The 13425-nt window shown below is 42.1% G+C and overlaps 1 protein-coding gene across 2 annotated transcripts in view; it reads left to right on the top strand.

Moving 5' to 3' along the window:
* Positions 1-8432, top strand: part of LOC128271553 (homeotic protein ultrabithorax-like) — a 58740-nt gene extending 50308 nt beyond the window's left edge. For both annotated transcript variants that reach the window (XM_053009132.1, XM_053009131.1), the window contains one exon: positions 7911-8432. In XM_053009132.1, coding sequence (XP_052865092.1) covers positions 7911-8203 — 293 coding nt within the window. In that variant the 3' untranslated portion in view covers positions 8204-8432. The remainder of the gene's footprint in view (positions 1-7910) is intronic.
* Positions 8433-13425: the final 4993 nt, after the last annotated feature.

Raw genomic sequence — 13425 nt, 5'->3', positions numbered from 1 at the left:
AAGTTGCTGCTTCGTGTGAAATTAACTATTTGGCTTATTAGCGCTCATTGGCACGCCAGCAATATTTAAATGAACTATCAGACATACAGTGGGGTTCCACTTGCTTCTGTACATGCCATGTCAGCTTCACAGAAATTTCGAGCAACATTTTGCACAGTTGATGTATCAAACGTGTGAATCCATCAACCTAAATACATTAAAATAGAGCGACAATCAATGCCACGAGTTCAGATCGATTCTCTACTAGTAAGTGCGTCTGAAGTAGCATGCTTTATGTGAGCTGTTCAATTAATCTATATTAATACCATCCATATGTTATTCTGGCAAACCAACGCGCAATCGTACCGTGCCCGCCACCTCATCGTTAGGCTGCGAAGATGAACCATGTTTTCCTGCCAGTATCGTGTTCAGTCCACAGTGCTAGGCGAGCAAACCAATGGGAAATCGATTCACCGTTAGAACGGCTTTTCCTTGCCCAAAGCATGTTTTGATAAGAGCAACACTATTATCCTTCCGGAGCCTCTTTTTCGAACCCAATTTTGTTGTGGACTATTCATCATGGGGAATGACGCTGCTCTGGGTGTATCTTGCTGTTGAGTGTCTCATATGGGATCTCTTGCTCCAACACATCTTGGGTAGTTTTCCTGATATCGGATGCGGATCGAACACCATTTGTTTTTCCTATTCGAGATTTATCCGGACATTCTCTATAAATGCGAAGGTGATTCTGCAACCGTTGTTGTGCCATGTATGCAGTTTACGTACTACATACCATACAGCAAATTTGGGTTTGTAAGTTAGTGATCTCGTAGGTTTCGTGGGCCGGCGTACACAGCAAGGCTCAAGGCTGGCTTCATTTCCTCCGTTATACTGAGGGGGCTCCAGTTTGCAATTTGAAACGACTATGCTCGCTTACGAAACACTACCGGTCTGCGCCACCGCGTTTCATCTTTCCTCCGGGCCACTTCATGAAGCTGCCGAGACACAGCCGGAAGCAAGAAAAGAATCGTAAATCATGTTTTAACAAGGCCCTGTGTAAATTATACCATCCCTTTTCTTGTCCTTTGTTGGATTCAGGAACATATTGGGTGGCTGTAGCATTTTGGACGGCATTAGGGCTGTTGCTTGTTAAAAATGGAGAGCCAATAACGCCTAAGATGTTTAAGGGTATAATATAAAACGAAGAAATCAAGTCATTTCGTGTGGCGTGATAGAAACGCTACTAGGAAACCAGATGAAAGCATTGTCCAATTTTGATTTGTTATATTCTTCCGAATCTTCGTGTCGATTGGTACGGCAAAAGAGTATGGAACTAGCTCTATATGTTAGAAAATACTCAAATCAAAAGTTGATATAACATATTCTGAAGCATCTTCTAAGTAATCCAATAATTACTTTACGGGGAACAGTATACAGTTGTTTGTCTCTGATTTCCCTTGAGAAAAATCGGACAACAGGGCGTAAGACTTATGTGTGTCCTGGTTAGGAGATGCAGTACTATTTTGGGACTTTCCGTAAGGACGAATCACCAGCTCCATCTGTTTCAATGTGGTGACCGTATTATTATCGAAGACATGCCATATTTTTATAGGGCACGGTCCTGTTGTGTCGCCCGTTGAGCAAAAACAGGGAACGGGGGGAGACTACAGGGAAAGTTTCTTAGAACAGTGGGGCTCATCGAATCGTGTTCCTTCATAAATCTTAAACAACCGAAATAAATATATCAGTCCCTAAAGAATTTTATTCTCACACCGGCGTCCTCGCCACCTACCCTATCTTATTAGACATATAATTGCGCGGGGCTGGTGAGTGGAAGACTTTTGCAATGGAGAGAGAGAGCCTACGTTAGATATGGTACATAACTCACTGGAAAGCCACGTGTTTTTCGATGCTCGTTGCAGATTACGTGCCAGAGTACGACCGGCGCATGCTGCGTAACTTGAGGCTTTGCATCCATTTTTATCAGTTGGCACCAGCCGAACCGGAGGCAGTTTATTGACCCTGCCAAGGTGGCGGACTTGTCAATGTTTGGAAGGCGGCTGCGCAAAGGTCCCCAGAGGCGGCGGCCGGCCGGGGACCCTGTGCGATAGCTGAACACGAAAATGAAGCAACCTACAGCTCGAGCGGGGGAAGTTATTACACGCAAAGGGAGGCGAAAATAAATTTATTACCATCCCATAAATAATACCACCATAGAGAGAGGGCATTTGATAGCATTTTTCCATGATTCTTCTTGCATCACTTTGGCGACGACCTGGTTTTGTTGGTTGCGTCCCCCGGCCGACTGAGATGGCCGTCGTCGGCAAGGAAAAGTTCTTATGTACTGGAGATAAGACGAAGAAAGGAAAATGATTATTGAATTTAACTTAACATAGTAATTTAACAAAACCGTTAAGTATTTAAAACGCATTGCATTAGAAAGTACAATACTCAACATACTAATAATGCTAGAGGGGATGTTACAATCAATGAACGATCACTTCGCTTCGTCGCTGTCGAAGCCGTCCTTCAATCGGCAGGATAGAGAACCATTCCTAAGCAGTGCCAGGTGGTTCGTAACAAAACAATTTACTTGCATCAAGTCGTGGATTTAAGCAGTTTTAGTATGTCCCAGTAAAATATGCGGAGTCTTGTAGTTTGTTTGTAGCTGTCGCTTTGTAATACCATTTCCATTTTTAACTATGAGCAGCGTGTTTTATCGTTCTACACTACCTTGAGTTGGTGGTAACCATTATGAACCTATAGTTGTAAGTGTCCTTTGGGTCAACCATGTTGATTATTAGTTGATGGCAAACGAATGCAAACTTAACGGATGCTCAGAAACCATCCAAAATAATGGCGCCATTCTCGACCATTTTAACGGGGTACGTTGTAAAACTAGAAAACTCCATCACACTGAACACCGCAACGAGAGTTAGCAACGTATGTGTGTCATCAGCAGCGAAAAGATGCATTCAAAGTTCTACAGAGCCACGGACAAGGACAGACAACATGTTCACGAAGAATAAAAAAAAACTGAAATAACAAGCATTTTCAATAACATGTTTCCGTTACACTCACTGTAGGTTTACCTCTCCTCCCCTCTACCCGTTTCCCGAACATTTCAGTTCCACGACGGCACTCGCGGATGGAAGGTTTCTTACACACAGCAAACACGACTTGGCGGCTGCGCCTGCTGGGATTTTCTTGTCTTATTTTTCATCTGTTAAAATAAGAAGAATTTATTGTGGAGTGGTTTTGTGTCTTGTTGTGTGTAGTTTTCGTTTTCTTTTTCCCTCTGCCGAATCTCTGCTTTCTGAACTGCTGGTTGGTTGGTGTGCTTGGTAGAAGCGGGCAACACTGCAGTCATGCCATCCGTTAGCATCATCAGGATGTTGTGTTTGTTTGCCTTAAATTCACTTCAGGGTCCTCATCCAGTCCACCGATTCCTTACATTCTTGATCGCCTAGTACAAGCTCTACGGCTAGTAGCATAGCAGCAAACGATTTTGGCCAGATTGTACCAATAGAATTGAACGCGTTATACTTGTAGCAAAGCTAGCTGCTGTGTACGTTCCACGTCTAGCGTCTTGTTTTGCTTTGCAGCGCGCTCCAAGTTGATTTTAATTATTTCAAATTGTGCTCTTGCTATGACTTTTATGTTATCGTATATAAAACATTTTGATAACATATTGTGTCTGTGTATTAAAATCGATTTGATAATGAATGTATGGTCGACAATGAATTTAGAACATGGAAGATATGAGAAAAAGAGGCAAACAGAACATGGTTGGTTCACTAGTAACAACACTTTATATGGAATACTTTTATACCAAAAGTAATTTTTAGACAATTGAAACGGATGTGTTTGTCTAAAATGTCAAGCGGCCATGATTAATTACAACAGTTTGGACCTGTAGTTGATAAAACTGATCACGGGTTATCAATCTTCTTGGCGCACTTTGGACCAATTCTCAACGGTCAGAACTTGTGCCCTAAAATATTATAAGTGGTAAGACGACCATACGGTGAACGCCGGAGTGAACCTTTAAATTTGGTGGGACTTGAAATTGGTGACTGCTGTCTGCAACGTCGGATAGGATAAACTTGGCGTGCAATAATTAAGATAAGAAAAAATCTTCAACTCCCGTCCAACTTTGGTGAGCAACTGCTTCCGTAAGGCAGTGGCGTCAACCTGAAGTGAGTCATCGGAGAGCCGCCTCTTGGTCTTCGATGAATAAATTATGGGTGTGAATAATTTGTGGAGCTCAGGGGCATGTTGATTACTCGAAGCCCCCGAAATGTCGGCAGATTTATGATCCGAATAGCAAACTCTGGAGAGTCAGGATTAAGCGAAACAAATCCTTCGGCGCAGCGTGCCTCTTCCGCTGAGGCCCGAAGAAAAGGGATTGGAGGAAGCGCGGTATGCGAAGGTCGTCGTTAGGGAAAAAAAGTGAAAAATAATTGCTGGCAGGAAGACGAGTCACAGAAATCATTAAAAACGACGCATGTGAGCTGACTAAATTAGACAAGCTTTTCAACAATTTGTCTGCAGCTGTCGCAAGGATCTTGAACGAGTGAGGTATCATTCATAATCCCCAAGACAGGTGTGTAATGGAAACCAGGTTGCAGATGTCGGGAAGTTTGTTCTCGACAAACATCACCAAATGCTCCAGGCATCACTTGTAATGTAACATGCGTTGGCATTTGAGAGTGTCGCACGAGTAAAGTGGAGTATACAAATAGTCCTACAGCTTGACCCAGAATTTTCGAATGACTTTTTTAACAGCGCTTTTTCCGTTTCTTCCCGCGATATTACCTAATGACATCCATAAAATAACTGCTAGAGAAGACCATAAAGTAAACAGGCTCCGTGTGTTGTGGCTGAACATAACGAACTGGTTCGAAACAGTAAGCATTTAGGAATAATGAATGACTCCTTCATCGGTAATGTTTGTTGACCTTATCAAATACTGACAAATTTTGTATCCTTTACAGTTTATGAAAATGATGACGCGATCGAGTAAAGTTCTGCTTCGAGAGTTGTCAGAAGACTCGAATCAAATCGTTTATAGCGCAAGTTTTAAGATCACTAAAGAGTCACTTATTTCTGTGCATTCTTAAGGCAGTCCGCATTCGTTACACAAGTAAAGCAAACCAATCAAGACCATCGAAGGTCTCCAGAAAATAATATCGGAAAGCTTTTCCGTGGTATGATATTCTTTATTTTTTGCTTTTTAAATTGTTAATAAATCAAGCGCCAGGATTTATTGCCGCCGTGTGCGTCGTGCCGTTCGATTCATCTTTTATTTCGTTATCAGCCTCCTTGGGCCATCATGCTCAAGAAATGTGACCATCGATAATGGATGTGTTGGTGTATATCACCGATTGCCAGCAATATGTTTATTAGCAATCGGCGTGCTGGTGATACTGGTGTTAGTAGCGTGTGTGTGTGCATCTCGAAATGTTCGCCTCCATCATCTTCCGACTACCTTAGAAGGGAAAACGGGGAAGGCGTCGGCGACAGCAAGAGCAGGAGCTGCGAGAGGTCGACATGTTGCTTACGTTGATGGCCGATTCCATTTTGTTTTTCTTTTTGTTTCTACACTCTTCGAATTCTTCTCTCCTCCGTCTGTCTCTTGCGTGCTCGCTCCTAAGCGAAGGATGCTGCGGCAGTCGTGCCGCGGGACGAGATCTCGTTTTTTCTAATTTTCTTCCATCGTTTCACCGATCTTTCGTCGTTCCGCATCACATAGAACAGAACTCCTGTTATTCCCTCTCATTAGTTTCATGGGTTCATGGGAGGTTTGGCCGATCATGCACCGCCACATTTTCGAGTTCCGTTCCACATTGTGACACCACACCACACCGATGCTAGTAGCTGTAGTAGCAGGCCGCGGCTCAAATGGAAGTTTAATTTATTTCTCTATCTCGAGTTCCTAGGTCGCGTTTCGTATGTGTGCCGCGCGAACCGTAAGAACAGGCGGAACTTTCTAAACATTCCGAAATAGACTTGTCTCTCGGACGAACGTATCCAGACCGTGTCTTAATTATAATATAAAAGTTTCCTCACGATCGGGGGAAGCACCTTTTTTCGCTCGGATCCGATTCCGGTTGGTTTAGAAATTCGATCCCTGGGCGGAGGAGCAAAGCAGTGTGCTGTCGTGTGGCGGCAGTCGGTGGTTCGCGCTCCACACACTTCACTTCTGCGCAATCCCCACACTGCCGCCAGCGGAAAGTCGCGTCGTTCACACGGACCCGCACGACTGGCATCTTAATATTATCAATTCCATACCTTTCCCATGACGATGATGAATTTTTTGGACCCCATTTGCCCCGAACGCCGCGCGTTTTGTTTGCGGCGTTTCGTTGGTTTTCGTTGGCCTCTGATCACAACATACGGCGACGACGTCCATGGCAACATCAGAAAAACAATCACAAAAATTACAGTGTTCTGCGTGCCGCGGCTTAACTGGCCCCGCCAAAGCTCGCCCTGGCATATGGCGGCGGCATAGCGGACTGGTTTCATTTTGTTCACTTCGTCTTGCCTTGGTTTCGGCAAAATTGCCCCACTGTAGGTTGGTTGTTAGCTTTCGCCTTTCACCAGGGGGGGCAAGCAGGTTGGTTGATGGTCCGGTTGATTCTTTTCACCTCATAATTTGGAGCTTTTTGGTAGGTTTATTATTTGGTTCGCTTTTCGGCCAATAATTACAGTTTACCTGTACGGTAATTTGAATTTTGTCCGATGTTTACGTGAGAAGTTTCTTGTCCGCCAAGTGTATTTGTAGGTAGGTAGCCATCGGGCACGGGGCTTTTTGGGAAAATACGCTACCGATTACAATAACTATCTCCCGAGGAGAGTGGCATGCGATAGTTTTCGAGAAACCCTTCGATCGCTTGGACTTGCAGAAGGCAACGTGGGGACTGATAAAAGCAAATCACACACACTCTTGGCGATCTCTTCGAACACGCAAAGCATCGTGCACAACCCCCTTTAAACAACGAGTACACCAGTTCAATGGACTCCAAAGGCAAGCCCACCGGGCGACATTCCCGAGGCAGGGACAAAGAAACGAGCACGCCGGTACGCGATAGGTCCCGTCTACTGCTGGATCGAACAACCCACCAATGGCATGTATGCCTCCTGCTCGGGAAGGAAAAATCTTTAAATTCTGCTTTTTTGCTCTATCGGAAAGCGATGTTCTGGTTTTCATGCGCTACTCCTGTGCACGAAAACTGGCCACGAATAAATACAGCGCTTTAGCGACGCGACCAGGAACCATCGATAGGCATCGTCTTCTTACACACATTTGGTTCCCTCTATCTCAAACCGACTTTATTACTATCCATATTATTCTCCCGTATACGAGCAAATAAAGGTTCCACGATGTTTTCGTTTATGGTGGCCACCGCACACCAGTTTGCAAGTTTTTTTTGCCAATACCGTCCGTCGGATGGCTGGAACTATTTTGATGGTTCTTCAAGTTTACGATTTTTGTCATTTTATTTTGTATCAAGTCCGTACAATTTAGTGAGCCCCCTTCACTGTAGGTTTGCACTGTTGTGCTGATGTTCTGGTTTTCTCAGCACAATACGCACATTTTTCAGCATTAATCCCATTTAGATTTGATCAAATACCATGATACTGTTTCATCCAACTGTTGTTGCTACTGAGTTATTACGAGCTCCGGCGTGCAGCCTTTAAGACTTTATGTAGGAAGGAAAATTTAAAGAATAGAACATAATTTGTGACTGTCTGTGACTTATGTCGAAGAGTTCTCACATTTTCTTGAGTAAATTGAAAAATTGAACTCACAAGTTCATTTTTCTAGAATTGTTGTGGTTGATATTCGTTTGACTTTACCTAATTAATGTGCATTACTGTCTATGAAATCTATTAAAATGCATCTATGTAATGTATTTCTTTTGCAGGAGCCAATGGACTACGACGAAGAGGTCGACAAACGTATACGCGATACCAAACGCTGGAACTGGAAAAAGAGTTCCATACCAACCACTACCTAACACGTCGACGTCGTATCGAGATGGCGCATGCCCTCTGTCTAACGGAACGGCAGATCAAAATTTGGTTTCAGAACCGCCGGATGAAACTAAAGAAGGAAATCCAAGCCATTAAAGAGCTAAATGAACAGGAAAAACAAGCGCAGGCCCAAAAGGCAGCCGCAGCGGCCGCGGCGGCGGCAGCGTTGCATGAGCAGAACTAGGGGTTACACCAACACACCAATCACAGTAGTGCTAGTAATTATTTATACTAAATCACGCAAATGCCCGCAGGAACGAAAAACGGGCAGCAACCATATTTATACTTGCCAGCAAAGGTGGCGGAGGATCATTCGTGATCGTCGTAAGCAAGTGCTACCGTTTTAGGGCGAAAACATACGAATGCAGATGGTATTTATGTTCTTCTGTGTTTGCTGTATGCTGCACAAAAAAGCCCGCAACATTGTGCATGCTCCACACAACTTATTTCTGATCCAAAACGATTGAATTTTCGGTTACATTTGGTTGCATTTGCAGACAACAGTGGCTACGGGAGCAATTGGGTTTTAGCAAACGTGTTTATTTGCGCGTGAGCAATACCGCTTCATTTTTTTTAAATGCTGTTCTATTGTTTCAGTTTCAAACGGCAGTTTCGTTTAAAGCATTAGCAGTGAATGGTGATGCTGGTGAATTGTAAACCGAATTAAAAACAAAAACAACGTCCCGGAAAACGGGAAACCACACAAGTCCGGCGATTGTAAATCTATCTCCAACGAAACGTGTGTGTCGCAAACGAACGACCATTGAAAACAGCTTCGAAACCATTTTCAAGTTCGCAGCAAATCAAAGAGAAGATCAAATGATCAAAGAACGAACAGTCCCAACACACACTGTCCAAGAAGAGAGAAGGATGTGACTAAACTAGAAAAGGGAGCGGTGTACAAATTTAAATAGAATTGGAACGTTGTTTAACGAAGGATGATTGATGTGAATTCGTTCAAAATTAATAGAAAATGAAGCATTGATTCGTGTGCATGCTCTTAAACCCCACTTGTGTGTGTGTGTGCGTTAGATGAGACGAACAAGAAAGCAGATTATGAAACGTCCACACTACTGTACAATGTTACAGGAGCAACTAAGGCACAACTTTATGGTGTGTAATTATCGGTACCACGGCGTACCGCAAAACCTACTATCTCTGTCTATCCCTCCTTCTCTAATTAAACCCAGTGTGCGTAGATAACGCAGTTCAGTTTCTTTTTGTGATGTAAAAACAAATGCAATACGGTAGATTTATTATATAAAGTCTTAACGCTCGTACATTGCTGGTTGCGATTATGTTTCGTTCGATCGGTCCATCAATGTTTGATCCTTTAAGTTGGATTGTTAGATAGGTAGGGACTTTTAAGATGCAAGGTTTATTTGCTTACGTTGTAATTATTTTATTTTTCCGTTGACATGTGCGCATAACTGGTGGTTATTTTACTTTTACGGCCCCCCTCTTGCTTAGGATATAACTAGAAACCTCTTGAAATTGCTTCGTTATTTATTTGCCCGTTCGAATTGTGTCTGTCTTCTACTGCCTTCTTAAAATTAAATTTATGTTTCACTATGCTCTTTGCCAGCGAATCGCAGAATAATGTGATGATGATCAGTCGACTGTTTTGTGGGATATTCGTTATTCTAATTTTTAATCCCTCTGATCTGGTTTTTGAAGTACGAGCAATCAATGACGGGTTTGTTTACTTTCTTGTAGTTTCAAGTTTCCATATGCTGTACATACTTAGGATTTTGAAAGCTTTAAATATTGGGCAACACTTCCGAAGCAGTCCATTCTTCACCATCCTTAATCTCCACTCCGCGGTAATAGGTTTTGTCATTTGTCCAGACATTCGACTTCATGATTTTTTATCGTGTTAGAGGTTTCATTCCTTAAGTCCTAGAACCGTAGCAGATAGATTTAGCGCTATGTGCTCGTGTGTACTTATTTATTATGAAATATGTCGATATGCCGATGAACTAGTGAAACAGTTTACCGATACACTCAGCAAAACGTTAAATGTAAGCCAAATCCAATGTCGCGGTAAAACAACAGTACCCTCTTCCTTTGATTTCACTTTTATTCTATTCATTCGTAAACCATTTTCTGTTTACTGTCTTACACCCATCGCACACTCGCAGGGTATTGCTGTTCATATATGGCAGAAAAACCCTATTCTATGCTTACCTTTTACCGTTCATTCCATCCTTGAATTGCATGCCGTAATAGATTTCGTTCGCCTAAAACTGAGTTCGATTTCCAAGCCAAAAAACAAAGAGAAAAAAAACGTTTTATACATCTTCATTCGAATGGTTGTGGCTTACAGTAAACGGTTGCAGGTAGCGGACAAAACGCGTATTTGAGGCTCAATACAGTGACATGAAATGGTTTGTGACAGTGAAATGATGTATATTTTGGTATGCCAAGGAAAGCAATATGTAAAATGGAGTACGACGCACGAAAACAAAACATGGAGATTGCTATGAGAAAAACACCTTCCAAAACGAGTTCAAAAGCATAGAAAACACACTCATTCAGCAACTAGAAATAGAAGGGAGAGTAACCAAATCAAGTATCTAGGACGGAAATACGTAACCGTAGACTTAATGAACACTTTCAAAAAGAAACTTATAATTAGAGAAAACCAACCATACCTAGAAGCAGCAGTAGCAGCAGCGGCAGCAGCAGCAGCAGAAGCGGTGTTTAGCAAGCACCGCCGTGTTAGGAAGTGAAGGTATTTGGGACGGTGGCAGGCGCCAGGCTTTGCGTTCCTCGTTTCTTGAGTCTCTGAGGGGGGGTTCTGTAAGGGGTTCTGATAGAAAAGGGTACCAAGTGCGGGAGTTGGGAACAATTAGCGTTGACAGGTTGCTTGTATGTGTGTGTATGTATTGTATGTATGTATGTATGTATGTATGTGCTCGGCTGCATAAGGCTGCAACAAACCTACAAAATTAATACAATACAAACGAATAAAAAATGAAACGTATACGTAACTAGCACATAAGATGACCTTATATTTAAATACAACTTTATAAATTACGAATAAACCATGTGGGCTAAACGTTCTATTGATGATTATTGTTAAACTTTGATCATCATTTAGGAAATCGGAGGTGAGGATCGCAAAAATTCAGGAATCCAGCCCAACCAGCCAGCCAGCATCGTTGGTAGCGAAAGAATGGAGATCTGATCGTTCAAATTTCCTAACCATCCTGTGAAAAATGCATACAAAATGCCCAAAGTAAACATAAACGAAGTAAAATAAAAAAAAAACGAAGCGGAATATACAGCTGCGCCAAGGACATCAGCTTAATTAGGACGGCATGGCAATAGTCAGAGTCGGTACAGAAAACTGCTATGAAAGGAGTTTTTTGGTGATTAGCGTTTAAGTAACTAAATTTTATTGCTCGCAAATGCGAAGAATGTGCGCATGGTGAAAGCTCAACAGAATTAAGGAACCGAACTACTAACAGCAGATCGTCCCATCTTGCAGAGGACAGTAGAAAATTCAGAGAGAAAAACAGATTTGTCAGAATTGTCAAAAAATAAATGAAATGATAACAAGATGAAATAATAACAAACGTATTTTCGTGATTTCATTCATCTAAATCCAAGAAATGCTACGGTAGCTACTTCTTTTTCTTAAATAGGTTTATTAGACCACCAACATAAGAAGGGTTCATTAGAAGGCAACGGTGGATCTTCAGCCATAAAACGACTGCTATGAACATCATCGTTTGAGTAAAACGGTTTGCCTCGTTCCTACTGGCCATTCGTGCCGGTTTTTGTTCTTTTCCATCACCCGATTTTTCGATTCGAAGGCCTTTGACAAAACACAATTAGCTAAATAAGAAGAAAGTAGTAGCAAAGCACGCTCTCCAACGTTTCATTTAATAAACGAAGGAAAATTCAATGCCGCATCGCGATCCAAAGGTACAGAAGGTGGGCGCCCTGATGCAAATGAAGTGTCGGAATGTCGGAACGGCAATAACTTTCGGACTTTTGTGCGCATGCGTTACGAGAGCGACATTATTCTTTTTTATTTCTTCTTTCGTCCCCTTTCCTTTCCTTTTTCCCCTTTTCCTTTCCGACAGGAAATGGCCGAAAATGCACGTGAATGCAATCCATCTTCTGGAGAAAAGATAAACTAAAATATCGTGGACAAATGGATTAGTTTATGGGTTTTATGACAGGGGGCAGCACGGTACTCACTAAACGCTAACAGATGACACTACCTGCAATATTTGAATATGTGGAGAATTTGCTTTGGAATTTATTTCTTTGCTCTCGTTTCCTGTTTTCCGAAACAAAGGAGTCCAAGGTTTTCTGTGTGTGTGTGTGTGTGTGGAGGAGACAGATTGCCAATTCCGATAGTTTTCTTCAAAGCAACACGATAGAAATTATGTTGCGTAAGCCGACTGGTTTTTTGCGAACCGTAGACGAGTCGGAGAAGCAGTGAAGCGAAATTAATCGTTCGTCTAATGATGCGTTCAGTTTGCACGTGTTTGACTGACGTTATGTGTGGTTCATAAACCCTGTGCTCTGTTGTGTTGGATCGTTTTCCGACGCTGTGCAATTGTGAGCAAATTGCTAGTTAATACAAGCAACTGTGGCGTGAATCGTGGTTTTTCAACAATCGACATTGAGGTCGTAAACAGCACACACCGACTCAGTGCAGGTTGGAACGGAAAATGAAATCAATTTTAGTATAATCGCCAGCACCAGCAACCCGTTTCATCATCATTATTAATATTATCCATCGTCGAATAGGAGCTGGGTAATGATTGTCCTCGGTGTAACACACAGTGAGGCCATTATTAATTGCCTGAATCTGTATGATGCGACTTTCCAGTGCACTAGAAGTAGTGCCGAAGCACTTCACGTGTTTTACTGCACGACATAATTGAAATAAGCGGAGGAAAATACCTCCCGAAGGTAAAGGCAGATTGAGTAAACGCTTTCTTGAAAAATAGTTTTTGGCCGCACCAATCAGCGCGTATCAATGATTCGTTATCGATTAATTCTGGCTTTTTGGTTTGTGCTTTATGTGGTTATGCAAAGATGTTTATGTGAGGTTTTTGGGACCGTGCTGGATAAGTTAAAAAAAGTTTATAGAATACGATAAAAATTTCGGAAAAACTACAAAGAATCTTCTGTTCTTTGATTTTATCGAAGCATTACAGCGATTCAATTTAAAATTGCCAACGACTTAGTAGTTTCACCACTAAATCCTAATGTAGTAAATGAGAAATGCAAACACCTTAAAGAAACTTGCTTGTTTGCTCTGTAATGTTTTATACCTCTCAATGGAAATAAAAATTGGTCTTCACGATAATATCTTTTTGTATTACGTTGAAGAACGGAAATGTTTTATCGGTCGAACAAAGTAGGAGCCAGTAGCTTGTA

This window comes from Anopheles cruzii, chromosome 3, assembly GCF_943734635.1.
Source record: "Anopheles cruzii chromosome 3, idAnoCruzAS_RS32_06, whole genome shotgun sequence".
Lineage (NCBI taxonomy): Eukaryota > Metazoa > Arthropoda > Insecta > Diptera > Culicidae > Anopheles > Anopheles cruzii.
The sequence above is the reverse complement of the archived record's forward strand: the minus strand, read 5'-3'. Positions and strand labels throughout refer to the sequence as shown.